At 36.2% G+C, this 25165-nt stretch overlaps 1 protein-coding gene across 3 annotated transcripts; it reads left to right on the forward strand.

The window, feature by feature from the left end:
* Positions 1 to 868: 868 nt before the first annotated feature.
* hook3 (hook microtubule-tethering protein 3) lies at positions 869 to 24901 on the forward strand. 3 transcript variants are annotated; one of them, XM_077542248.1, is made up of 25 exons: positions 869 to 1035; positions 6005 to 6090; positions 6265 to 6337; positions 6635 to 6685; positions 7587 to 7719; positions 7814 to 7881; positions 8033 to 8095; positions 9390 to 9473; positions 9853 to 9915; positions 11662 to 11825; positions 11912 to 12052; positions 13001 to 13088; positions 13372 to 13485; positions 13592 to 13702; positions 14137 to 14221; positions 14330 to 14399; positions 16241 to 16381; positions 16599 to 16686; positions 17079 to 17113; positions 18108 to 18190; positions 18293 to 18393; positions 18473 to 18577; positions 18703 to 18774; positions 19531 to 19667; positions 21302 to 24901. In XM_077542248.1, exons 1-25 carry the CDS (start codon positions 979 to 981, stop codon positions 21315 to 21317), a joined length of 2229 nt encoding a protein of 742 aa, XP_077398374.1. In that variant the 5' UTR covers positions 869 to 978; the 3' UTR covers positions 21318 to 24901. The 3 variants fall into 3 exon arrangements, with proteins under 3 accessions (XP_077398374.1, XP_077398375.1, XP_077398376.1); XM_077542249.1 differs by lacking the exon at positions 9853 to 9915; XM_077542250.1 differs by lacking the exon at positions 9853 to 9915 and having other exon boundaries at positions 19531 to 24901.
* Positions 24902 to 25165: the final 264 nt, after the last annotated feature.

A 25165-nucleotide genomic window follows, 5' to 3' on the forward strand; every position in this document is an offset into this window, starting at 1 on the left:
AAGTGTGAACTGGTTGGGCAAGAAGAGTCTGTCGACACTGTGACTCGAAATAAGTCAAAGCCGTGGCGCATTCCGCACCACAATTGTTACAGTCTAATATCAACCAGTTGATATTGTACCAATGATTAATAGTACAACTCATCATTTTGGAATCAGCTATGAAATTCCTGCTCACTGGGTGTGATACTTTATAATTGAGAAACGCCTTGTTAGAATAAGACAAAGTAAAGTACAGATACTGTTTTTCAAATGTAGTGAGTAAAAGTAAAAAGTCGTCAGAAAAATAAATATTCAAGTACATATTACTGAATAATCTACTTACAGTGCCAAAGTATTTGTACTTTATTACTTATCACTGCTATACATCACTTTTTATTAGATTTTTGTTTGGCAAATGATGTGTAAAAGCAATACATAATTTATTACCATCAAGCATCCCCAAAAGAGTTAATGACAGAGATGGAGGATATGAATTAAGAGGCGCATTGATTTTTAAATAATTACAATCCACACCACAATTACAAGCATGTGCCATAAAGTAGGGCCCCCCCCCCCCCAAAAAAAAATATTTTTCTGAATATGTTGTTTTTTTACGTATTATTTTTCTCTGTCATGAAAAAAAGAAAAAAACATATCTAAAAAAACAATCATTCCGAAAAACAGAAGAAAAATATTCTGGCAAAAAAGAGGAAATATTCCTTACACGAAGAGAAAAACATTGTTACGAAAAACAGGGAGGGGGAGCTATTCTATGAAAAAAAAAAAAAAAAAAAAAAAAAACAGCTAAATATTCCATACTGTCCGAATAAATTCAAATCATTATTCAAATTAAAATAGACCCCGCCCACCCAGCCAGCCTGAGGCAGACGCCGGTGTCGGATTTTGAGACACCCAGAGAGCGAGAGACCTCGGCAGCGTCTGAGGTTGCTAGTAACTTTGGGCTATTCATCATCTAGATTCCGTCTGCTTTTATTTACGATGTCTACATCGGGGTCCTTGGATCGAATGGAACTCTGTGACAGCCTTCTGACATGGGTAGGCCATCGACAACAACGTCCGGTATTGTTTTCCCCCCTCTCCGGTGCTAGCTAGCTAGCATACGATGCTAACGTTAGCTGGCGAGCTAACAGTGGGTGTCAAGGAAAAATGACACGAGCTCACACCGCTTACGTATGCAGGCCAGCTGTTGGCTGCCTGAGCTGCTGATGTTTTTGTGTGCTAGCCGCTTGCAAACCGTCTAATCTAGCGAGATTTATCGTTTCGGTCAAACGGATTTTTGGCCAGGTGTCATTTCCTAACAGATGTCATGCAGTTTTGTGACAGCCGAGTCAAGAGATTCAGAAAATATACACGAAAAGTCTTACGCTCTTTCGAGATCGATCGTAGGACGTTTCACCAATCCACCCTGTTTTTGTCTTTTTCTTTTTCCTCCCTTAAAGGCTCCAGTCATGCAATTGCTGTCTTTTGTTTAAGAATAAGAACCAAGTGGCAAAATGCATCTTTAAAGCAGCATGTGTACCGCGTATGCTTATGTTTACATGACTTAACTTTAGTTCCAATATTGTAGCACTGACAATAATAATACTTCGCAGTAATGGTAAAAAAGATATTACTAATAGCATAATAACACTACATTTATTATGTGTTTTACTCAAGTGTACCCATATTTTATAATGATAAATAAAAGTTAAAAAAAAAAAAAGTAGTAGTCCAAATAATTACTCGAGTAAGTAGTACTCATGCACTGAGTAATTGGTGAGTAACTTCTGAGGTGTTATTTATTTTTAATTGGATCAAAAATGTAAATGGCCACAAATAGAAACAAATATGCAACAGATATTGCACGCCATTATCACTTTTAAATGTGCATACAGTAATCACACAAGAAATGGCTTTAAATGAACCTTTATTTACACTCATGAATCATCATAATAATAAACTCACCACGCCATAGAACACTGCATAACACTGGTATTTTTAAATACCACATAAACCTGCATTGAACATGGGTGTGTAGACTTTTTATATCCGCTGCATGTGCAATGCAACAATAACACCATAAACAACTCCCATATGTACATCGGGGATTACAACAAGAAGCCTTGTCAACAGAGAAGTGAAATGGCATGTTTTCAATAATACACTGCCTGCATTGTCTGCAGTTTACAGTGCAAATATGCACTTTGTTAAAACGGAGCTTTGTGTGCTACTTCTGGACCAAGACGCCATGTTACCATGCATCCTTCAATATTACCAATTTTACATTTTTAATAAGTTCATTTTTCATCGCCTGATTTTTGTCTCATCACAACAAAAACAAACAAAAAAAGGAATTTGCCTACCCGTTAATACACTTAAAAGCAGTGGTAAGAGTACAAAATTTTACGTAAAACAGCGATAAATATAATTGAATTGCACTTCAAATTTGAGTTATGAGTTCGATAACCGTATTCCACCTCATCAAACAAACCACACAATGGGCGAAAACAAATTATTGGTGCAGTTTGCTGCAAGTCCTGACTTACTACTGTACTTCGTTCGCCCTGGTTGTTAGTAATCCACTTGAGTCCGTTCATGAATTTAAGACTGATTTAATTACTAACAAAACAAACAGACAATAAACACACAGTGCAACACGGCAAGCAAACCGTGTGTCCCTGCAGCTCAACACTGCCTGACTGAGCTTCTTACTGGACACAACATACCGCACATCAGCATCAAGAATAACTAGATCATCATAAAGGAAGAATAGCATCATAACTAGCATTGTGTATGACTTGTATGACATATCCTTTGGCCTACAATCCATACACAAACTAACAAAGGGTGCTAGTGTGATAGCAACCTAAACTAAAAGGTAGCGGCCGACCGACCAATATGCATTTTTTGAGGACAAATATGCCGATAACGATTTTTGGCATGAAGTAAAGTATACAAGGTTATTGTATAGCTTTATGTGTCAATAACAAAACCATTCTTGCTTGTTTACAACTGCTGTAAAGCATTAACTTTTTTTTAAATATATTTTTATCTTGTATTATTTTCACAAGTCTTGGGACTTACTGGGCTAACTTGGGAACTCGGGGATTGTATTTTGTGCCACGTCAAGAGCAAATGTATTTTAAGACAAAAAAAAAATCCTTGGCTGTTTGCACCCTTGAATTTTGAGAAAAGGTCTTTGAATCCTTCAAATATCAACTTTAAATATAACTTGAAAGGACAATGACAAAATAAAACAATAAAAAAGTGAAATACGAATAAAATATACTCAAATAATAGCAGCCGAAAAAACAGAACAAATGCTGTTCCTGTGCATTTTGGCCTTTTGGGGGCAGTGTGGTGCCACATATCCATGGCGTACACACTTAACCCGTGGGCAGTATTTTATTTTGAAATGGCTTGGTCAGAACCAACAAAAAGCCAAAAAATGGTCACAATAACGCCTAGGGGTTTATGTGAGTACAGAAGAAAGTTGTGATTGAATTCTATTGAAATAACTCGTTTTTCACACATTGGGAAGAATGTATGACTTTGCGTAGTGTTAGCACACCTGTGCGTATGTGTTCCAACAGCATTTGTGTGTGGATATTCGTTATTTGAAGGAAAAACACCCCCGAAGTTGATCACCAGCCGCGTGGTGGGGTGAAACACTGGGTACGGAAGGGGTGAAGGGAGCACCGGGAGACGGGCGGCACCCGGGAACCCCAGGCCCAGCGGGGAAAGGTCCCGGTCGTCACGCCAGCGTGCCTAGTGAAAACTAACCCTGTTACTGAGTTCGCCAGCTCGCCGACTGGCGAACTCTCCCCCTGCACCGTCGATGTGACCCTCCCAGTGTGTGTATGTGTGTGTGTGTTGCATTAAAATTGGGAGCAGGTGAGATGGAGAAGAGGGAAATTATATGATCTGACTTTACATTTTAACTTAATAGACGCAGCAAGCATTGCAAATAAACAGGAGCAATCGTTGTACTACAAAAGTCATTGGTTTTTCACACCTAATGCAATTACAATGTGCATATTTGTCGTGTATGTGTGTCGTAAATGGGAGTGGTCAAGTTATGTCATTGGCATGTAATCAGTGGAAGTCTTGTTACCACAGTAATAACAGTGACTCACCTTGCACATCGACTGTATCGCATCAAAACTAAACAGATCAGCCTTTCTCGGGCAAACATTCCTCACATACCTCTGAACTACATTGCGCAACCACAACTTGCGGAATATAAAGGTGTCCCATACAAGGGTTGTAAAAGAGTTCTTCACAATGTTAATCATTTCGGTTGTGGTAAAATTGTAGAACTGTGTCTGTTTTGCTTAGTTACAATTAAAATATTCAAATCACCTCCATGATGCAGCCCAGTTCAACATTCTCAAACAAAACCGTAGTTTGTATTTGAAGTTGCAAGAGAAGTGAGCCCAACGATTGGTGTCAATGTCAGGGACCTCTGCTTTTGAAATGACTTTGCTGCTATCAGAACAACTGCCCTTCCTGTTGGATAAAGCAATATCGGAAGTCTAGGGCAGTTGAGGGTTTCTGGGTGTCATGTAGCAAAATTATTATCACATGTGATAAACCAGCAACAAAGTTTTGTGACTAGAAAGAACACCCTGTCTTGTGAATAATATTTCTTGTTGGGGGTGGGGGGGGGGGGTGGATGTTTAAAAAAAAAAAAATTGTATTATGGAGGTTTTAATTGTTTAGCACTTTGGGGTGCATTTTAATGTATGAGAGGTGAGGTGCTATATAAATAAAGTTTGATTGATATATTTTAAATCAGCCCTAACGTTAATTAAGTGGCTTTAACCCCACCTTTTGTTCCATGACCCAATTTTCAGAGCCCCCGGTGATAAACCCCCAACTTGGACCTCTTTTTAGCAAGCGAGCCAGTTGTTAGTAAATGCATCCAGCGTGGCCTTGTGTATCTGTTTCTGCGTTGAGATTTAGAAGGTTAAAAAATAGGGTGATCTATTACATCAACACCGCTCAAAAATAAGTGTTGTCATCATGCATTGCATGGCGACGGCCATCAATCGTAAAGAATGCTTAGCAGTCTGACGACAGCTGGGAAGTCTTTAGTTTTAAAAGTTTTAAAGTCTCTTCGGGTTGTCCTGTGTGTGTTGGTTGTATTGTTTTCTTTCTTGTTTCCTGAGAAGGGAAGTGAGCAAAGTGACAGCAAACTGCTCAGACGACCATTTTGACACAATCAAGCCATGCAGTTATGCTGTTTGTAATATAGAAAAACGGGACGACACCAAGAAAAGTTACAAATCTAGCATCTTAATGTCAAAGGAACACTACTGTACATACAGTAATGGATAGTTTTGTGGGCTCATCTGTTATGTAGTTCAGTTAATTACGTCAGTGCAGCACAGTCATACAATACTATGTTCTAAATAGTACATATTCGTTGGTAGCAATTTATTGAGATTTTTTTTTGGGTTGTCACAGTTAACCATATGCAACATCCTTTGACGTTTTTAACAATTCCTTAAAAATAAATGACTATATAAATTTTAACTACAGTCTGCTTTTTTTTCCCCATGATACTTTCTTCGGAAAAACGGCTTCATAGTGTTTTTAGTCTTGTTGTTAAAAAATAGTGAAAGTGATACATACAGGCGTTCCATCTTGTCATTTCCTTCTTGTCAAATTTCCAACATTCCTCCTCTCAACTCTACCGCCTGTGTGACATGGACTGTTGGCATGTGGACTTCCCATTCTGGGCAACAGATTTTTTTCAGCTATAACTAAGTATAAGTAGAGAAGACAACTTGGTGAATGAATGAATGAATGACCTTGCACCATTTTGCGTTTGAACTTAAATTTAAATCACGTAATCGTCTGTATTATTAGTTTGGCATGCACCCCTTAGCCGTTCATGGGCGTAAACTAAGGTTTTATAGCTATACTATATATACAAACACCATAAAACACTTATCTCATGTGATTGTTTTTACAGTGTTATTATACACAGTAAAGGCAAAATAATTATTTGTTTGTTTAGGTTCAAACATTTGGGGTGGAGGCTCAATGCAAGACTGTAGAGGACATGACGAGTGGCATCGTTATGGCTCAGGTCCTACAAAAAATGTAAGTTGAGAATTTCAAATGTTGCATTGGATGGATTTTCTTATGACTTTCCCTTATTTGGTCGTATCATTGGCTGCTATTTTACATTTGCAACGCAAACTGAGCTAAATATGAATGAATCCTACTGGAATGCACATTTATTATTCACGTCAATTCTTTTTGTTCATTTTGCAGAGACGAAGTGTATTTTAATGATGCATGGATTAGTCGAATCAAGCCTGATGTGGGGGACAACTGGAGGTTAAAGGTAAGGATATATTTTTTTGCTTAGCTTTTGTTTCGAATGATGCACATGTTAAGTGTTGTGTTTTTGTCTGGTGCCCATTTCTTTGTTTTCTATCCACTCAATGTCCTAATTAACTTGTCTCATAGTATCATAGTAGTTTATATTAGAATCATGAACTCAAATAGTGACTTCTGCTATAACATTATAACCAAATGCACACAGTGGCGCTGCTCTAAATATTACTATAAGAGAAAAAAAGTGTACTCAGACTGAACCTGAAGATGTGACGATGTTTGCATAAATTGTTATTTGTTTCAGGTCAGCAATCTCAAGAAAATTCTCAAAGGCATCCTAGATTATAACCAGGAGGTAAGAAGACAGATCTATTTTACATTTTTTTTCTCCTCCTATTCAGTTTCCAGCCTTGTTGGAAGAATCTTTTTTTTTAACAGATACTTTAGGATAATTAAATCAATGGGATTATTGTGTTGTTACGATCTTAACTCATTCACTCTCAGCCATTTTCACTGAAGCAACCCCCTTGTTGCTGTTTTACTGGATTTTTACTGTTTTTGCAAGACCCACATAATATTCTGTTTTATTGCTATAAAAACGTAGAAACCTACCAAAAGAAAGATTAGAGTCTCTTCTTTCATCGGGAAAAAAATAAATTTCTATATGTTTTCGTTTTGCAGCAATTAGCATTAGAATATAGCTAAATTTCATCATTATTCACGAATCTGTTTTGAACTGTGGGGAACTCAGCTTGTCTGCAACATGGCCCTGGTTGAGCTCTTATAATCTGCTGCCACCTGCTGGCCGTTTTTGTAATTACTACCATTGCTTCATGCATTCTCTTCAGTTCAGAGGCTGCATCAAAGCCTTCTGTATGCTCTAGCACAAAAAACGTATAAGTACGTCTTTGGGACACTTACAACATTTAAAATAGAACATATTTATACGTTTTTGTTAAAGGGGCGGCATGGCTCAGTGGTAGAGTGGTCGTCTCCCATCCGTGAGGTTGTGGGCTCGATTACTCATACCTGGTGTCCATGTCGAAGTGACCTTGAGCAAGACACTGAACCCTGATTTGCTCCCAGATCTAGCAGTACCCTGCATGGCAGCAGTCGACAACTGGTGTGTGAATGGGTAAATGTGAGGCATTGTAAAGCGCTTTGGTCACCACACGGTGTAGGTCAAGCACTATATAAAAAGCAGTCCAGTCCTTATAAGGAAACATGGCAATGACTAGTCCGCTCTCCCTTTCAAGATTCTCGGCCAACACATTAACGACTTCACGCTACCCGACGTCACGCTCATCGGAGAACACTCAGACCCGGCAGAACTTGGGAGGATGCTTCAACTCATTCTCGGCTGTGCTGTCAACTGTGAACAGAAGCAAGGTGCGCACCTGATCGGAATGACAATCCTACAAAATAGATTTATGTTTTCAAGCTGATAGTGTTCAAATTGAGCTCATTATTTTCTTTCCTCTAGAATATATCCAAACCATCATGATGATGGAGGAATCAGTCCAGCATGTCGTCATGACAGCCATCCAAGAGGTACAGTCGATTATCATGCCTTTATGAAATCGTGTGTCGTAGATTTAGTGGAAATCAAATGCATGTACTGTATGTGGTTGCATCTCAATTGCCAACATTCCTAAATCATTTTATCATATCTTCAATGGTGTGTTTTTGTTTTTTTTGTCAGCTGATGAGTAAAGAGACGCCGGTGACAGGAGGGAACGACTCCTACGTGGATCTAGACAGAAAGGTATGCACGCTTGTGTTGACTTTGTGTCTTTCATGACCTGCTGGCAGAACTATTTGTTGAATAATAGCCTTCATACAGGTGCTGAGCCTGCATATTAATGAGATGTAAATGTATGATGTTCTTGAATGTGTAACAGGATTTTGACGAATTAAATAGTGCTTGAGTTTTGGATAAATTGATTTAGAGTGTTGATTGAGGATTGTTGTTGTCCAGTGGAAACCTTGTCTTTCCAAATATGGTTGAATTTCACTTTTTTTTTTTTCGCGCCCACTTGGTTGGTTATTTAATTTTATTTTTTACAAATTATTAATCAATCTTAAGTGTTGAAAATAGCTTGAGAGCGAATCTCTTGGATACTTCAACTGTCTGAGGAGTGTCTTATAACTAACTATACGTCTTCTTGATTCAGTCGGAGCCTCACGGCATTATATCGCCTCAAGATTGAAAGTCTGTATGTCTCTTAAGGAAAAAAAATGAGTGAATTTAGTTTATTTAGAAAATAATATTTGTAATGTTTCTTTGAAGAAGGAAGCTCATCAGCAGTGGGGTTTCCATCCAATTGTTTCAATTTTTTTAAGCTAATTTACTGAAAATGACCCAAAACGGGCATGCGTCTTATGCCGGTTTCCATCTGTTCTTCTTTTGCGAATATTGAGTTTTCTTTTGTAATTCTTGATAAACTGTAGCGTTTATTTGCTTTTTTCCATTTAAAATTGCAATAATATTCGCTACTTTAATTAATTCCAAAAAGATTTCTGTTTCATTGTCCCCCCCCCCCTCCCCCAAACATACCTTACTCTATTATCCGCCATTGCTTTGTGACTACAACCGTACGTGTGATGTAATATCCGGTCAAAACGTGCGACGTGTATCTGGTCTTGTCAGCGGTTATTCGCAAAACCGTTTTCCATAGCCAAAATTGGCATTTTCCTTTTTCCGATACACTTCAAAAGCCACCCCCTACGAGCGCAAAAACCTTTTTGCGAATTTTGGGCCCTTCTTTGAATTTCCATTCAGTTTTATTTTCACATTTCTTGAAAATTTTAATAAAATTGGGTGGATGAAAACCCCACTAGTCACAAAGGTCATCATCGTTTTTTTAAATTAAATGTATTGCTTAATGCATTGCTTAGCATTTTCTCTTTTTGACACAGACAAAAAAAAATCTTTTATTTTGCAATTAAGAAGGATTTGGTGAATACGCATAACAAACTGATGGGGTTCAATAACTTCGACAAGGTTAAGAACTGCTGGCCTAGAATGAATGAAATGAACCATTTCTTTGCATTTTTAGTTGAAGAAGTCTGTTGAGGAGTTGAATGAAGCTTTGGCCACGAAGGAGGAGATTTCCCAGAGGTGTCGTGAGCTTGATATGCAGGTTGGTTTCGTGTAACTCTAATTTTGTATTTTTTTTTTTTTTAAGACATTTTGTGTTTGTAAATCGCATTGAGGTGAGCAGTTAGCTTTTTCAGTCTTACCATTAAATGATGTATCCTTGACCCCCTTCCTCCCCCCCCCCCACCGCTATTACATTTACATGGTATCGTAACTTTCTTTCTTCATGCTGGTTCTTATCACTTCCTTTTAAAAATGCTAATGTATCATCTTGACAGATGATCCAAATTAACTTTTTTTGCATGCATGAATATCCCGCCAGCTCCAGAAATGAGCTGTTGGTTTAAAGGATTTTCTAATCTCCTGTTTTGTTTCCTCTCATTTCCTGACTATTTCAATATACTTTGTGCCTTGCTTTAAAGGCCCTCCATGTCCAAGAGGAGCGCGATAGACTGAGGTTAGAGTTTAATGAGCTAGAAGAGAGGGTAAATCCAACTTTATTTCTGCCTCTTTCTTCCATTCATTCTGTGTGGCGTGTCTAATAATAAGAGTCCCGGAGTTTTTTTTCTTCTTCTTCTTCTTCAGTTTGCTTGCATCAGATTTCCCCTTCCGTGTTATCTATGTGTGTGTGTACACGTTTGTGTACAGTTATGCACACGCCTGCACACAATTTGATGTGCACTGAGCAAAACTGCAGATTTGTGTCATGTTTCAGCCCTTCACTACTAATCTCCTGTCTTTTCCCCTGTATCACACAAAAAAAAAACATATACTGTATAATATTGCATACATACACCTCTGCATGAACACAGGTATTTATCATTTATATATACTGTACAGTATAGTTTAAAATATTTTTGTAATATTTATTAAAATATTTTTGTACAGTATAGTTGAAAATATTTTTGTAATATTTATTTAAATATTTTTGTAATTTAATAAATATTATTTTTTTTATCTGTTCATCCATTTTCTGAGCAATATTTTGGTTGAGTAAAATTGCACAACTATTTATATTTTATGTGTTGCGATAATAATAAGGTATGACATCAGGAGTAACTCCATTGTCGTTTTTTTGGGGGTCTCTTCTCTCATTACCAAATTTCTTTCTTTTTCTAAAAATACTTCTATTTGTGTGGACATAGCCGTAAATTCTAAGATAAATCTATATTTAGAGATGTGCAGCATTCGTAGTCATGGACTAAAATTAGGATGCAGCTTGTGCTTTGCTTGGTGTGGAGTTTGATACCTTGTCTATCACACAACAGAGAAGACAACATCAAACCACATGTAACCCTCTTTGTTCATTTGCCTTGTTGAGGATTTGCCGTGTGTTTGCCAGACTTTATATTGCTAACTTATATTGCAGTGTAGACACTCTTTTTGGGTGTCATCTAGGGCTGGGTGATGTGGCCGTTCGCTTTCACAAAAATCAGATTTCGATTTTACTTTTCTCCCCATTCACCTTACAGAAAAAAGCATGTGATAGTTATTCCAATTAAGTTGTACTTTTTTTGCCTCCGCTTTTTGAATAAGTTTACTTCTCGTTGGCGACTTTTCCCCCAATACATCATTTGCATCAAGTTCCACAGAAGTAATACAAATAAATAATATTTTCACAGACGAGGTGAAAATAAGTGCTTCCTCTCAGGACAAAATGTTCCTCTACAAAAAATAAATAAATATGGAAACACATTTTTTGATGTGAGTAATTAAACATAATTAAACGATTAGGTTTGCGAACTCCTTAACTACTCTCTCATGCTCTTCTCATCTAGATTTGTACTAGGGTCCGACCGTTATGCATTTTTTTCAGGCCGACGCCCATACCAATTTCTGGCAGAAAAAAAATACAGATTAATCTGCCGATTATTATTATTATTATTATTTTTATCTTGTGTTATTTTCACAAGCCTGCCGTGTCATGTGGAAATGTGTGTTAAAGCAAAAACAAAAAATCCTTGGATGTTTGCATCCTTGAATTTTGAGAAAAGAAATTCTTTGAATCGTTGAAATAGCAACTTTAAATATAACTTGTAAGGATAATAAAAAAATAAAACAATAAGAATAGATAATAAATTAATAAATAATAAATATTAACAACTAAAAAACAATAATAAAAAAAATACTGACTGTTCCTGTGCCTAAAACTGATTAATCGCCCAGCCCTAGGGTCATCTGTCTTGCATTTATTTAAATGGAATGACATTAATTTCACCTTTGAACTTCAGGTTGCAGCCCTGCAAGAGGAAAAGAGTAGTTTGCTAGCGGAAAACCAGGTTTTAATGGAGAGACTCAACCAGTCAGACTCTATCGAGGATATAAACAGCCCGGCTGGCCGCAGACACCTCCAGCTACAGACACAACTGGAGCAGCTCCAGGAAGAAACATTCAGGTGCGGATTTACCACAAAAGGTTACTGGTCTGTCTTAGGAAAAAATTTAGAAGTTATATATTGTTGCTGCGGTCATTGTTTTCCAGGTTGGAAGCGGCAAAAGACGACTACCGGATTCGTTGTGAGGAGCTTCAAAAAGAACTCTTGGATGCGAGGTCACAGAATGAAGAGCTCACGTCTCTGGCTGACGAAGCCCAGTCACTGAAAGATGAGATGGATGTGCTCAGGTAAGCAACCTATTTGTATGCCTACCATTTTTATCTGTCAAGATTAGAGGTGTCCAAATTAATCAATTAATCGATGATAATCGATGATCAAATTAACAACAGTAATCGTTTGGAGCCATTTATAAAATTTTAAATAGTCCAAATCCTCTGATTTCAGCACATCAACTGTAATTGTTCATGGGTTTCTGTAGTCCTTGATGAAAGAAGACTGGTTATCTTCTGTGTTAAATCAAAATAAGACGTTTACTTTGGAAAACAATGACAGAATAATGATTCTATAATAAAAATAATAATTATTATTATTATTATAATTAATAATTATATAAATAATAATAATAACAAATAATAATGATTAACATAGTACAACATCAATCCCCCCCCCTTTTATTATTAAATCACTATATGAATACGAAGTACGAAATAAACACCGATCACTTGTTAATAAAGAGTAATTGGGGGAAAATGTTTTTGTATTACACTTTAAAGGGATACTTGACTCACTGAGCCATTTTCAGCAGTAAAAAGTTCATGTTTTGCCCAGAATGAATTTGATAACTTCATTATTTTTCACGTACAATTAATACCTTTAAAAATAAACATTTCCACTTTTTGTCGACTTAAGATGACATCACGTGCTGAGGAAGTAGGTAACGACCAATCATGGTTCAGTTTGCCGACCAAACCCAGAAAACAGGTGAACCATGATTGGTCGTCAAGCCGATTGAATAATTGATAGATTAATCGATTCTAAAAATATTCCACAGTGACAGCACTAGTTGAGATAAACACATTAACGGTGGAGAAAAGTTTGGAAATGACTTATCTTGGTCTCATTTTGTTACCACAACCAACACCCCCCCACCCCCCTCACCCAGCGTGTTTGTTGTTTTATATCGCCGGTATATGAGTATCTAATGGAGAATAAATCACATATCGTTTTCCAACCAGGCATTCATCAGACAAGGTGTCAAAGCTTGAGGGCACAGTAGAACACTACAAGAAGAAACTTGAGGACATGGGACTTCTCAGGAGACAGGTACGTGTTTGCTGTTTTAGTCCTATACATCCGATTAATTGTGTTTCCATTTCCAAATGGTTGCGTGAAACATGCTTGTATACATAACTTGTCTTTTTGTATTAAACCGCAATGCAAATGAGGTTCTGAACTGCTTGGTGGAAACTTGAATCGCAATTACACTATTAAAATTTTGTGTTGTGGAACAGTTTTCATCAACCTACGAGTTGTTCTATTTGCATAATGTTCTACACATTTACAACAAAAAAAACAATATTTCTCATTTCTGTTTCCGTTTTTTTAGAGTAAGCTTTTGGAGGAAAAGAACACGGTGTTAATGCAGACCAACATCAGTTTAGAAGAAGAGCTTCGGAAGGCGAATGCTACCAAAGGCCAGTTGGAGACATACAAGAGACAGGTAACTCAAAACGCCATACCCGTATTACCTAGCACATGTGCAGTTATACACGTAACATACACGGGCATTGTTGTGACAGTGATAATCTCTCTTCCGCTTTGTGCAGGTGGTCGAACTTCAGAACAGACTGTCAGAAGAATCGAAAAAGGCTGACAAGATGGAGTTTGAGTACAAACGCGTCAAAGAGAAAGTCGACTCTCTACAGAAAGAAAAAGATGTACGTACAGTATTAAATACTTGTATTTCTATGTGTAAAATCCAAAATGGGATATTCTGTCATTACATTAGAATTAAAGTGAATTAAAAAAAAAAGTCTTATCTTAAAGTGTTAGTCAACCTGAAAAATTTCTTGACAATAATGTTATATGTGACCTCACTAGTCTAAACATGACATTCTGATTAATATTATGCTAGATTCAGGCAACCTAGAACATTTAATTTAATTTAAAGACAAGAGGATTAAATTATTTTTGCTCGCGAGGAGAACGGAAAGAGATGTGCCCAGTTAGACTCTCTTATTGCGCTCTGGATACACTTTTGCCGTTCCTCTCTCTCTTTATTCACTAGTTACATAGAAATTGCTGTTCTAAAGGGGAGGGGGACACACAACAGTTTTCAAAACAATTCACTGACCTAATTTTTTTCATGTAGCGTATGCGAACGGAAAGAGACTCTTTGAAGGAGACCATTGAAGAGCTGCATTGTGTCCAAGCTCAAGAGGGACAGCTTACGTCAGGTAAAGTGCTAACAATGTGGCCACATTTGACTAGGCTATTTAAAACGTAAGCATGATTTTAGCCAAAATAGACAATAATGACCTTCTTTTTTTTTTTTTTTTACCCAGGTCTTCTCCCGCTAACCAGCGCTGATGGCTCTGATTCATTAGCAGCTGAGATCACAACGCCAGAGATTCGGTATGTTCTCTGCTATGGAGGACCAAAAACTGCCAAAATTCAAAATAAATAAATGACTAAATATATGACTAAAAGTGAAAATAAAAACGTATTTAAAAATATATATAATTTGAAAATTAAATCCCCCAAAATAAATATAAATGAAAATTATATTGTATTTAATTTTTGAATTATATTTTTTGTATTCGTTTTTATTTTAACTTTTAGTCATTTATTTATTTATTTATCTATTTAGTCATTTATTTATTTTGAATTTTGGCAGTTTTGGTCCATACTGCCAGGTCGAAATGTTATTCAAATGAGGGTGCGGCCCTAAGCGTGCCTTGGGTTGGACTCCACCGTTGCAAACTACCTTTCATTGGTGGAGTGAGCGGCTCGGCGAACAAGAAAGTCTCGCCAGCTTGCATTGTAGAGCTCCAGCAATGGATGACTGTCTTGTCCACTGTCACCTCAACTCAAGTCACAAGTTGACAAAAAGTGACAAAAAAAAAAAGATTAAATAAATGACTAAATAAATTAATGGCTAAAAGTGAAAATAAAAACGGATGTAAAAAAATATAATTAAAAAATTAAATACAAATGTATTTATTTATGTATGCATATATAATTTTTGGGGTAATTTTTTTCCATTTATATTAATTTTTTTAATTTTAATTTTCTAATTATATTTTGTTTATATCCGTTTTTATTTTCACTTTTAGTCATTTATTTATTTTGAATTTAGGCAGTTTTGGTCCTCCATACTCTCCACCTCACCACTAGTGAGGATGTAAGATACTGCTCATATGATCTTTTAGGGAGCTATATGTTCTGAGCTGCTGTTCCCTTTGCAGCCACATGCCTTTTTGCTCATTCTGCTTTTCAGCCCTGCTGTTGTACGTTTTACAAGTTTGGCCTAAAAAGCGCTTCTCCTTAACTGAGTTATGTAACAGCAACATACCAGTTACATCAGCCTAACTGCTGCTTTCCAAGAGGGCTTGATTTTGTGCTGGTTGGCTGCAGTTGTTTTTTATTTTTATTACATTTTTTAATACACTCTCTTACACATGTGAACCCTAGAAAATGTTGCTGTTCCCTCCTTGAACTAGTGTTAATTTTATCATCCATTTTGAAATTTAGTCACAGTTTTAGTCCCGTTTCGATCACACTTGTTAGTTTTTAACAGAGGTGGCAAATCCAGGTCCAGAAAGTAAAAATCTTGCCACATTTTAGCTTTAGCCCCTCATGCTAGCTAGCTAGCTCCCTGGGTGCTTGTTTCCTAGCTGGAGAACTAGCAAGCTGGCACTTGGGGCTAAAGCCATCCCGTTTTTATTTAGTCAACTTTTAGTCGACTATAATTCGAGCATTTTAGTCTTTATTTTAGTCCAAGAAAACACAATTGTATTTGTCTAGTTTTAGTCAACAAAAACTGTCAACGTTTTAGTCAGGACAATCATTTACCCCTGTGTATTTTTTGTCAGCGGATAATGTTGAACATTTCGGATCTAAAACTATTTCACATGAAATTTTCCAAAATCCAGTTTTTATTAAGTGAAGTACATTTTCGTCTCGTCATCATGAGTCGACGAAAATGCATACTGATTTAGTTCCAGTTATTATTTATTAGTGAGGTTTTTAGTCTAGTCTAGTTTTAGTCCGGTGAAAAACGTGTGATTTTTGTTTAGTTTTGTTGACAAAATTAACACTACCTTCAACACAACCTAATACCAATTGTTGCTTTCAGTTTTAATCCTTTCAAACGGGTACCAGAGAATGAAGTGGTTAAAGACGGGATTACCACTACTCACTGAAAAAAACCGAGTTCTCCACTTCATTACCTTTCTTGATGCATTTTCACACAGGGAGCATTTAATTCGCCTTCAGCATGAGAACAAAATGCTGAAGCTGGCTCAAGAGGGCTCGGATAACGAGAAGATTGCACTCCTGCAGAGTCTGCTGGAAGACTCGAATAGAAGGAAAAATGAACTGGAGACTGAAAACAGGTCAGCACGGGACACAAACACTTGAACGCTGACGATTTATTACAACTTTCTCACAAAGTGATTTCTGTTAAATGCAAAAAATTATTTCAGAGAAAATTGACCTTTTCGCCTCAAACTCATCTCTGTGATATTTAATCTAATACTGTCAGACTGTCAGCTCCGTGCTGTGTTCAAAACTATGTTGTCCAACTGGTCTCTGCGCTTTGCGTGTTTGCAGGTTAACCAATCAGCGCTTGATGGAGGAACAGAGTCAGATAGAAGAGCTACAGAAGAATCTTCAGGAACAAGGCTCCAAAGCAGATGATGTACGTCATGAAATGCTCTGTTTAATACCCAGATGTGTGTCACTGGATTTGAGAGACTCAAATTAAGTTCCACAATAATACCTATTTAATGATTTTTTTCCTATAAATCTTTAAATGCTGTTTGTCCTATGCCCAGTTGGATGTTATGAAGAAGTTGCATACAGTATAAGTGTCAATCCGCTTAATTTGTTCAAACTATACATAGGGATTTTTTTTTCACAAAATACAATAGGACCTTTTTTTACACCGATGCTAGTTTTTAAAGAAACTCAATAATGAGTTAGGTCATTCTGTGTAGTGTGGTTTGTCCATTCAACAGACTGAGTCCATTTGAAGATGTTGTACATACAAGCCGATGTTAAGTTAAACCCGATTTCTCTTTCACGTTTCAGTCGTCCATTATGAAGAAGAAATACGCGCAGCACATGTAAGTAATCCTTTTACAGAATCAGAACGCTGCACTGTTTGTAATTCAGTATTCAGATCTCTGGTCTATTAGGATTTTTTTTTCCACAGTGGGTTTAAACTGAGCTATCAAGTACAGTACAAGCTATATTAGGGCTGGGTTAAAAAAAAAAAAAAAAGAATAATCGATAATGAATCGATTTTCCTTTTCGAGCCTGATATCGATTATTTTAATATTTCTTTTCCCCATGAATTCATAAGAATATAGCATTTTAAAGGCCATTTTTACCGTTTTCTTGAAATTTACTGTTGACATGAATTTAAAAGTATTTTCTTACATTTATGAAAGACCTGTCACCTGACATACTGCACTTTAAGACAATTCAGAATATTTTTAATTTATATTTTTGATTGTTGAATTTGAAAATATTTTCATCTCATCCTTGCTGATGTCAATGTTTGTGTAACACTTAAGGGATTATAACAAGTTACTTTCATTGTAGGAATGCTTTTAAGCATTCCCACATATGCTATTGGGATTTTTATTCTCCACACTTTTTTGCCATGCAATAACTCTCACATAATTCTTCAGTTGGCAAAGCTTGAAGCTCCTTAGCATTAATGCAGTTTTCCTTTTTCCCCAAAATCCAACAACAATTAATAAGTAGTAATTTTCACATAATTTATCTTTCAATTTAATTTATAAGCATTCCACGTGCATTCAGCTTTCAGCATTCCCACGCAATTTCTGCAGAAATTGCACTTTTTCTAGTTAATAAACTATTTTTATTAGGATTTAACCAGTTACTGCCTCCGCTGAATTTAATTTGGAATTTAATGTTTGTGGGAGTTTTTTTCATATCTTTGATATTTAGAAGATTTGATTTTCCATAATCGAATCGAAAAAAATAAAATAATTGAAATCAAATTCTTGTGAATCGAAATCAAATCGATTGAGGAAATTTCAATCGACACCCAGCCCTAGGCTATATTCATTTCTTTTTTCTGCTCACCAGGGAGAAGCTACAAGACGTGAACAATGAGTTACTCAAGAAGAATACCATCATTGATGAGATGGAGCCCAAATACGCGGCCAGCTGTGAGTTTGCAGCCTAGTGCACCTGAACTTGAGGCTGCTGTCGTCTTTGAATGTTGTTTAAGGACCCGTGGCTTCATCACCTTTAACGTGTTGTCCTCTTAGCTCAACGAGTGGATGAGCTGGAGGAAGCCTTGAAAAAGAAAGATGACGAGATGAAACAAATGGAGGAGCGATATAAGAAATACTTGGAGAAAGCCAAGAGCGTGAGGATTTTTTTTTTTTTACCTTTGGAACTATTAACAGATAACAGCATATGTGTGACTGATTACATTGGGTTCTCAGGTGATTCGTACCCTGGATCCTAAGCAGAACCAGGGCTCGGGTCCAGAAGTCCAGGCCTTGAAAAACCAGCTCCAGGAGAAAGAGCGGATGTTGCACTCGTTGGAGGTAAGCAAGTTGGATTTGTCAGAAATGTGGTAGCCATTTTGTAGACCTGTGTGACTCTTTTCTGCAGTTACGTTTAATTCAGAATGTTGGTTAATGTGTCAGTGTTTTTTTTTTGTGTGCAACAGAAAGAGATGGATAAGACGAAGAGCCAGAGGGATTACGAAGAGAAACTGATTGTGTCGGCCTGGTACAATATGGTAAGACTGGATGATTTATTTCAGGGGTTTTGGGAGCAAACCTTCCATAGGCAGTGCTTTCAATGTTAACATAATATATGGTTCATCACTAGATGGCAGTATAAGGCTAAACATAACATGTTTGCTAACTGATGATGTTTACTTCTTAACCCGTGGACGTTATTTTGTTTTGATTAAATTCTTGTAATTTTTGCCAAAATCAGGCATTTCCTTTGAAGTGTGATAACTTGGTCATTTATGAATATTTTTTTCACTTTCAACCGCTCGAAATATTCACTGGCATCAGACCTATCTATACATATATAGAAAAAAACAATTTTTTTAATGCCCTCTATGGACAATAATAGCAGTATTATGCTAACAGCAAAATTAACTATGCTGTATATATATATATGTAAAATAAAAGTCAAATTTGAATATTTCATATGGCATATTTAGAGGCTTGAATAAGTCCATAAATCATAACAATATAATTTTTTATGCGTGCCCAGTTTTCACACAATGGCAGTTTTCTGAATAACACACAATTCTTGTAATTTTGCCCAAATCTGTCTTTTCCTTTGAAGTGTGATAACTTAGTCATTTATGAATATTTTTTTTCACTTTAACCGCTCAAAATGTATTTTTCCCTCTCAATTCATCAACATCAGCAGGCTGCTGATAATAGATTCCTGCTGTGGCGTCTGTTTAAAAAAAAAAAAAAGGATCAATTACAAGTCGATTGTGCTGATTCTGTTTCACGCTCATCTTTCCCAGGGAATGACTTTCCAGAAGAAGGCGGCTGAAGACAGATTGGCCAACACCGGCTCTAGTCAGTCTTTCCTGGCCCGCCAGCGGCAAGCCACCAGTTCCCGCCGCGCCTACCCGGGTCACGTCCAGCCAGCTACCGCAAGGTAGAAAGGCAGGAAAATGCAACAGCAAAACGACCTTACAAAGCCCCTTGAACTGTTTATTTCAACTTCTGCCTATTGATTTTCTTTTTGTTTTTCCACCCTTCTTCCTGATTAGATCCGTGAGGTAGAGATGCCAGGCAAGACTGCCAAAAACTTCACCACTTTTATTCCCGTCTAAACGTTTATTTTTTTCTCTCTGACTCAAGTGATGGCAGACCACACGCAGCCCAGCATTATTCTATCATCAGGCATTATTAATCACCTCGGATGCATTTCTCACCACTTAACCTCAACCTTTACATGCAGTACTCATGCACAATTCTTTCTGCCTGTATCAGTCAAAAGTTCCCATCGTTTTCTGCTACCACCGACTAACAGTGTGTTAGCTTCTTTGTTTACTTATATTCATTTATTATGGTGAATTAATTTTTTACACCATCCTCAGAAAGGAACCAGTCAGAGACATCTTTTAATTCAGAAACGTCAAAGACTTCACCAGCGTACAGTTTAGTCGGTTCTCTAAAAAAATAAAATAAAATAAACATTTAGTGCCAAAATGAAAAATTAACAATTAATTAGTCATCTTTGGAGACCCAGACGTGACATGGGGAGATTTTTTTCATTTTAATTTTATTTATTTATTTTTGTAGCTGTGGTTAGGAAGTACTATTTGTGGCCATGAATGAGTCATAATGTATGCACAAAATACTCATTTGTTGCCACAAAGTAAGTAAAATCACTCCACAAAATACAAATTAATATATTTTCCTGAGCAGACAGGTGTTTTAAGGTGTGCTCCATTTGCTTACCCTGATGTCAAAGTTATTCTTAGGATTGACGTTAAACAAACAAATTCATTGCTATTTTTTCATGCACCTGTTTCATGGCCACAAATCATCATTTTAGGTCAGTGGTTCTTAACCTGGTTTCAATCGAACCCATGGGTACGGCGGAGCTCAAGACACACACTCATATGATGCATGTTGTGATGTGATTTCTTTATTATTGTAATCCCGTCGTACTATGTTGAGCAAAAAAAGAAAAGAAAAGAAAGAAAGTGGTTGAGCAAATATGAGCAATATGAATTTACATATAATGGAACATATGGTGTTCCACAGGGTTCAATTCTAGGACCTCTACTGTTTTCAGGTTAAGAATCACTGCTTTAGGTGCATGTTATATCTAAACTCTGGCCACAATTAAAAATGTTTTTCCCACATCATGTCTGGGAGACAGTTATGGAGGACCAAAACTGCCAGAATTAGGAATAAATGAATGAATGAATAAATAAAGTGAAAATAAAAACGTATATAAAAATATAATTCAAAAATTAAATACAAAAAGTAAATATAAATGGAAATATAAACAAAATAAAAGCAAAAATATATACAAAAATAAAAATGTTTGAATCACATTTTTTTTTAAATTATTTTTACTTTTATATATGTTTTTTTTTTTCTTCAATTTATATATTTTTGTATTTTTTAAATTATATTTATATCCGTTTTTATTTTCACTATTTATTTATTCATTTCCGTATTTTTCTTTTTTAAAATTTTGGCAGTTTTGGTCTGCTGCTAACATTCCCTGCTATCTGACCGTTGTGTCCTGTTCTCCTCCCTCCCCCTTAACAGCAATATCCCAGCATGATCGGCACACCGGTGACCTGATACGGCCTGGCCCGTCTGTGGTCTGTGCTGGCCAAACCCGAGGCGCACGATGCATGAAATACCTGCCTGCTGACTCTTTGCATGACTCTGCATTGACTGTGAGTTAACCCGGCATACAGCGGACAAGCAACATGAGCCACTAACAGCCCTTGTGCAGCATTGCAATCCTCACGAGCGCCAGCAGGGGGAGCCGTGGGAAAAGAAAACACTTCACTCCTCTCCTTTATGTTTCTTCATTCATTCATTTCTTTGTTTTTCCTCTCCCATCACTGCTACTTTCTCGCTCCTCGTGGACGTGCCTGCTCGTGTTTCTAAACTGCATCAGGTCTGTTACAACTCCGCCTGTTACGAAGGCCTCAGATAGGGCCAGAATAACACAGTGACATCTTTCCTGAATACCTCAACAGCATTTTTCCACATGTTCAGTCGTGAATTGATGTCAGTATTTGAGAGGAAAACAATCCTAAGAAAGAAAAAAAAATCTCCCTTTATATCATTTTGGGCACTTAGTCATTGTATTAAAAAAAAAAAACAACAACCTATAAAATACATAACCTCTCCTTAACATGTGAACTGAGGGCATGCTAGCCGGGCTTTTACCTCAAATTTTAGCAGATAGGCGTAGGATGGGAAAACGTTTGTATACAACATAAAAATCACAAGTCCACTTTGAAATATTTTTCTAAGCTAGAACATGTCTGATTAGTATTTTGTGATGTCATGTTTATTTGATACACATGTATATATTGTACTTGAACATAAAGCAGGCATCCTTTTGCGTCTTACAGTATATGTCCAAGGAAGTAAAAGTATTGAGCCAAAAGTATTCACACATGTCAAGCATCTGTGAAAAAATGGAGAAAAATACATTAGCTTATGTAGGCTAATGTTTAGTTTTGGTTTTTTTTGTAATTAAGAAAGGCTAAGCAAATGAAAATCCCTCCTCAATAACTTTTTTTTTTTAAATCAAAATCATAAGAAAATGATCATAGGTCAACTTTATCATCATATTGTACATTTTGTGCAGCTTTTTAACGCGTGTTTATATTTTATTTGCATTGCTTAATTTGTCAACATATTTAAAGTGGTGGCGACGTTTATGCATGTTACAGGCATAAATGCATACTTTTGAGTGACGCACGACATGGTTGGATCCTCCAGTTTAGTGCCTTTGTTACCGGTGCGATGATTTTTAAGGCAGTGTTGCAAGCTGACCTTAAACTTCAGTTTTGTGTCATTTCGAAAAGAGAAATCGGAAATGACCATCAACCGCCTCCATAGTCATAGTTGATTATAAACAAGAGTGGATGAGGGCTTTGTTTTTTTCTCATTTTACTCTTATCATGTGTAACGGTTTATCTTATGCAGTGCTTTTTTTTTTGGTCTTTGTTTTTAAAAATCTTACAAGGTTATTTATTATTTTGCGTCTTGTGTGCAAGTGTTAGTACTATGTTACAACATTAACAATTCATATGACATTAAATTACTGTTAAATAATTGTCTTATTCAATAAGGAGATGGTGTCCTGCAGTGTTTGTCTTCGTTTAACGGAATGACACAAAGTTAACTGAACATTGTATTATTATTATTATTTTTTTTTTACAGGGATGACACAGTTTCAGGTCTTAAAAGGATTGTTGAAATTTGTAACAAGTAAAGCACATTTTAAACCTCTAATTACCTTGCTTTGAATTTACTCCGATCCTCCAAATGAAAATATTTCATACTGTGTGGTTGTTTCCTCACTTAGGAATTTAATTTTTTTTAAATTCTCTTTGATAAACAATCATTTGCAGTCAATAGAAAGTAGATTTTATTTTATTTTTTAAATGCAGTGGAACCTCTAAAGTTGAAACACAGTCTCAACCTTGACGAGGGGTTGACTCCCAAGTTATATATATCATACATATTATATCCTAGGACATGATTTTACAATATTTTAATATTTAATATTTAACTTTCATTCATGCGTTCTAAAAACCGTTGGACCGATTCACTATTTGGGTCAATTTGGCCCAACTTTCTCGGTCATTATGCACAAAATTTGGTATACAAAATGACCGAATTTTGGGGGGTGAATTTGTACAAAATTACCGAATTTTGGGGGGTTGTTTAGTACAAAATGACAACATTCTGTGCAAAAAAAAAAACAACAACAGAAAATTGTGTCAAATTGATCTTAGTAGTGGATCGGTCCTTTTTTTTAAAAAATAAATAAATTATTACACAAATTGGTTTATTTTTGACTGTTTTTAGAGTGAATTATTTGACAGCCAAACTGCTTTTATGTCACTAAACTCCGTGGTTATCACCACCTGTTTTTCCATCTACCTATCTAGTACACTTTTGTGGTGGCATATTTTTCTATTATAGTTTGGCGGAACCCCGCATTGTGCCATTTTTGGTGTGCTTGACTTTGCAGGTTCCACTATATTTAAATGTCGCCAATTACTTGGGAGTCAGGACAATATGGAGAGAGTGTTAATTTAGCTGAGCTCCAAAAAAAAAAAAAAAAAAGGTGATGCAGATTGTTTTTAACTCATTCACTGCCATTGACGTCAAAAATTCAATATTAATACTATTTCTATCAGTTTCACATTTTTTTCTACTTTTGTTAACAAGAGTATGAAAACCTATAATTTTTTTATTGTACATTTAGAACATATAAAATTTGCGATTAATCGTGAGTGAACTATTTGAAGTCATGCGATTAATTACAATAAAAAAAAATAATTGTCTGACGCCCCTAATTTTTTTTTTTTTAATTAGGGGCATCAGGCGATTAAAATGTTTAATTGTAATTAATCACATGACTTCACTAGTTAACTCACGATTAATCACAAATTTTATATCTGTTCTAAACGTACAATAAAAGATGTTTTGTAGGTTTTCATACTCTTTAACAAAAGTGGAAAAAATGTGAAACTAAGAAATAGTTCAAATGAATTTTTGACGTCTACACCCGTCAATGGCAGTGAATGAGTTTTAATTTTCTATATAGTCTTGTTTCTAAGCACCTTTTTTTTATTTAGAATGATTCTGACGGAGGAAGTTACATGACACTTGATCTGATCAATTTATTTGCAGATCACACTCTAATTGAGGCAATTTTGGTGCTTGATAATCCAATATTTGTCTCAATTTAGGAGTTCAGCTTATTTATCAGCGGACAAAATAATTAAGAATTTGGTGCAGTACTTACATGTCAAGCTAAATAAGCACCCAGTGTCCCCTTTCGTGTTACTGTACAGAGAAGAAATGTACTCTTACACTGTCAGACTGTAAGACATTATGCAGTGTTTTTATTACTTTTTTTTTTTGTTACTCATTTGGACGATGAAGTTGAAACAAATTTTCAATTGCCAAGTTTTCTATCGCTTGTATGCAAACCCACTATGTACATGATCACGTCTTCCGACTGCAGTGAGAGGAACCCTTGAACGCTATGCTTTTAAGCAGGGTGATGAAAGTGGTTTAGATGGATAGCATCTATCTGATAGTGTGCTTCCGATGCTGTAAAAATTTGGAGACGACATTGTAAATAAAGCTTATATTAAAATATAATGTGCTTTGTCTGTTATGGGTCTTACAGGCACGTGAACACACTTTTTTTCTGATTGTAAAATCTTTTTGACTCAGATTATAAAGAGATGGCTAAAACTGGAGTTTCTTATTGAATTCAATCCGAAAACATGAGCTCATTCATGCCTTCAGTGGGAAATTTCTGAAATGCCTTGGATAACTTTTTGCTTTAATATAGAATTTTTTTGAAGCCTTCTGGACTTTTGTGAGGTGATATATACAATTTATTAACGAAATGTTAAACTG

Source organism: Vanacampus margaritifer, chromosome 14, assembly GCF_051991255.1.
Source record: "Vanacampus margaritifer isolate UIUO_Vmar chromosome 14, RoL_Vmar_1.0, whole genome shotgun sequence".
Lineage (NCBI taxonomy): Eukaryota > Metazoa > Chordata > Actinopteri > Syngnathiformes > Syngnathidae > Vanacampus > Vanacampus margaritifer.

Bases quoted from the DNA above. Each gene is read 5' to 3' on its own strand.
- hook3 (XM_077542248.1), top strand. From the start codon at position 979: ATGTCTACATCGGGGTCCTTGGATCGAATGGAACTCTGTGACAGCCTT. The intron at 6,338-6,634 runs GTAAGGATATAT...TATTTGTTTCAG, and splicing joins GGGACAACTGGAGGTTAAAG to GTCAGCAATCTCAAGAAAAT. The intron at 14,222-14,329 runs GTAAAGTGCTAA...TTTTTTACCCAG, and splicing joins AGAGGGACAGCTTACGTCAG to GTCTTCTCCCGCTAACCAGC.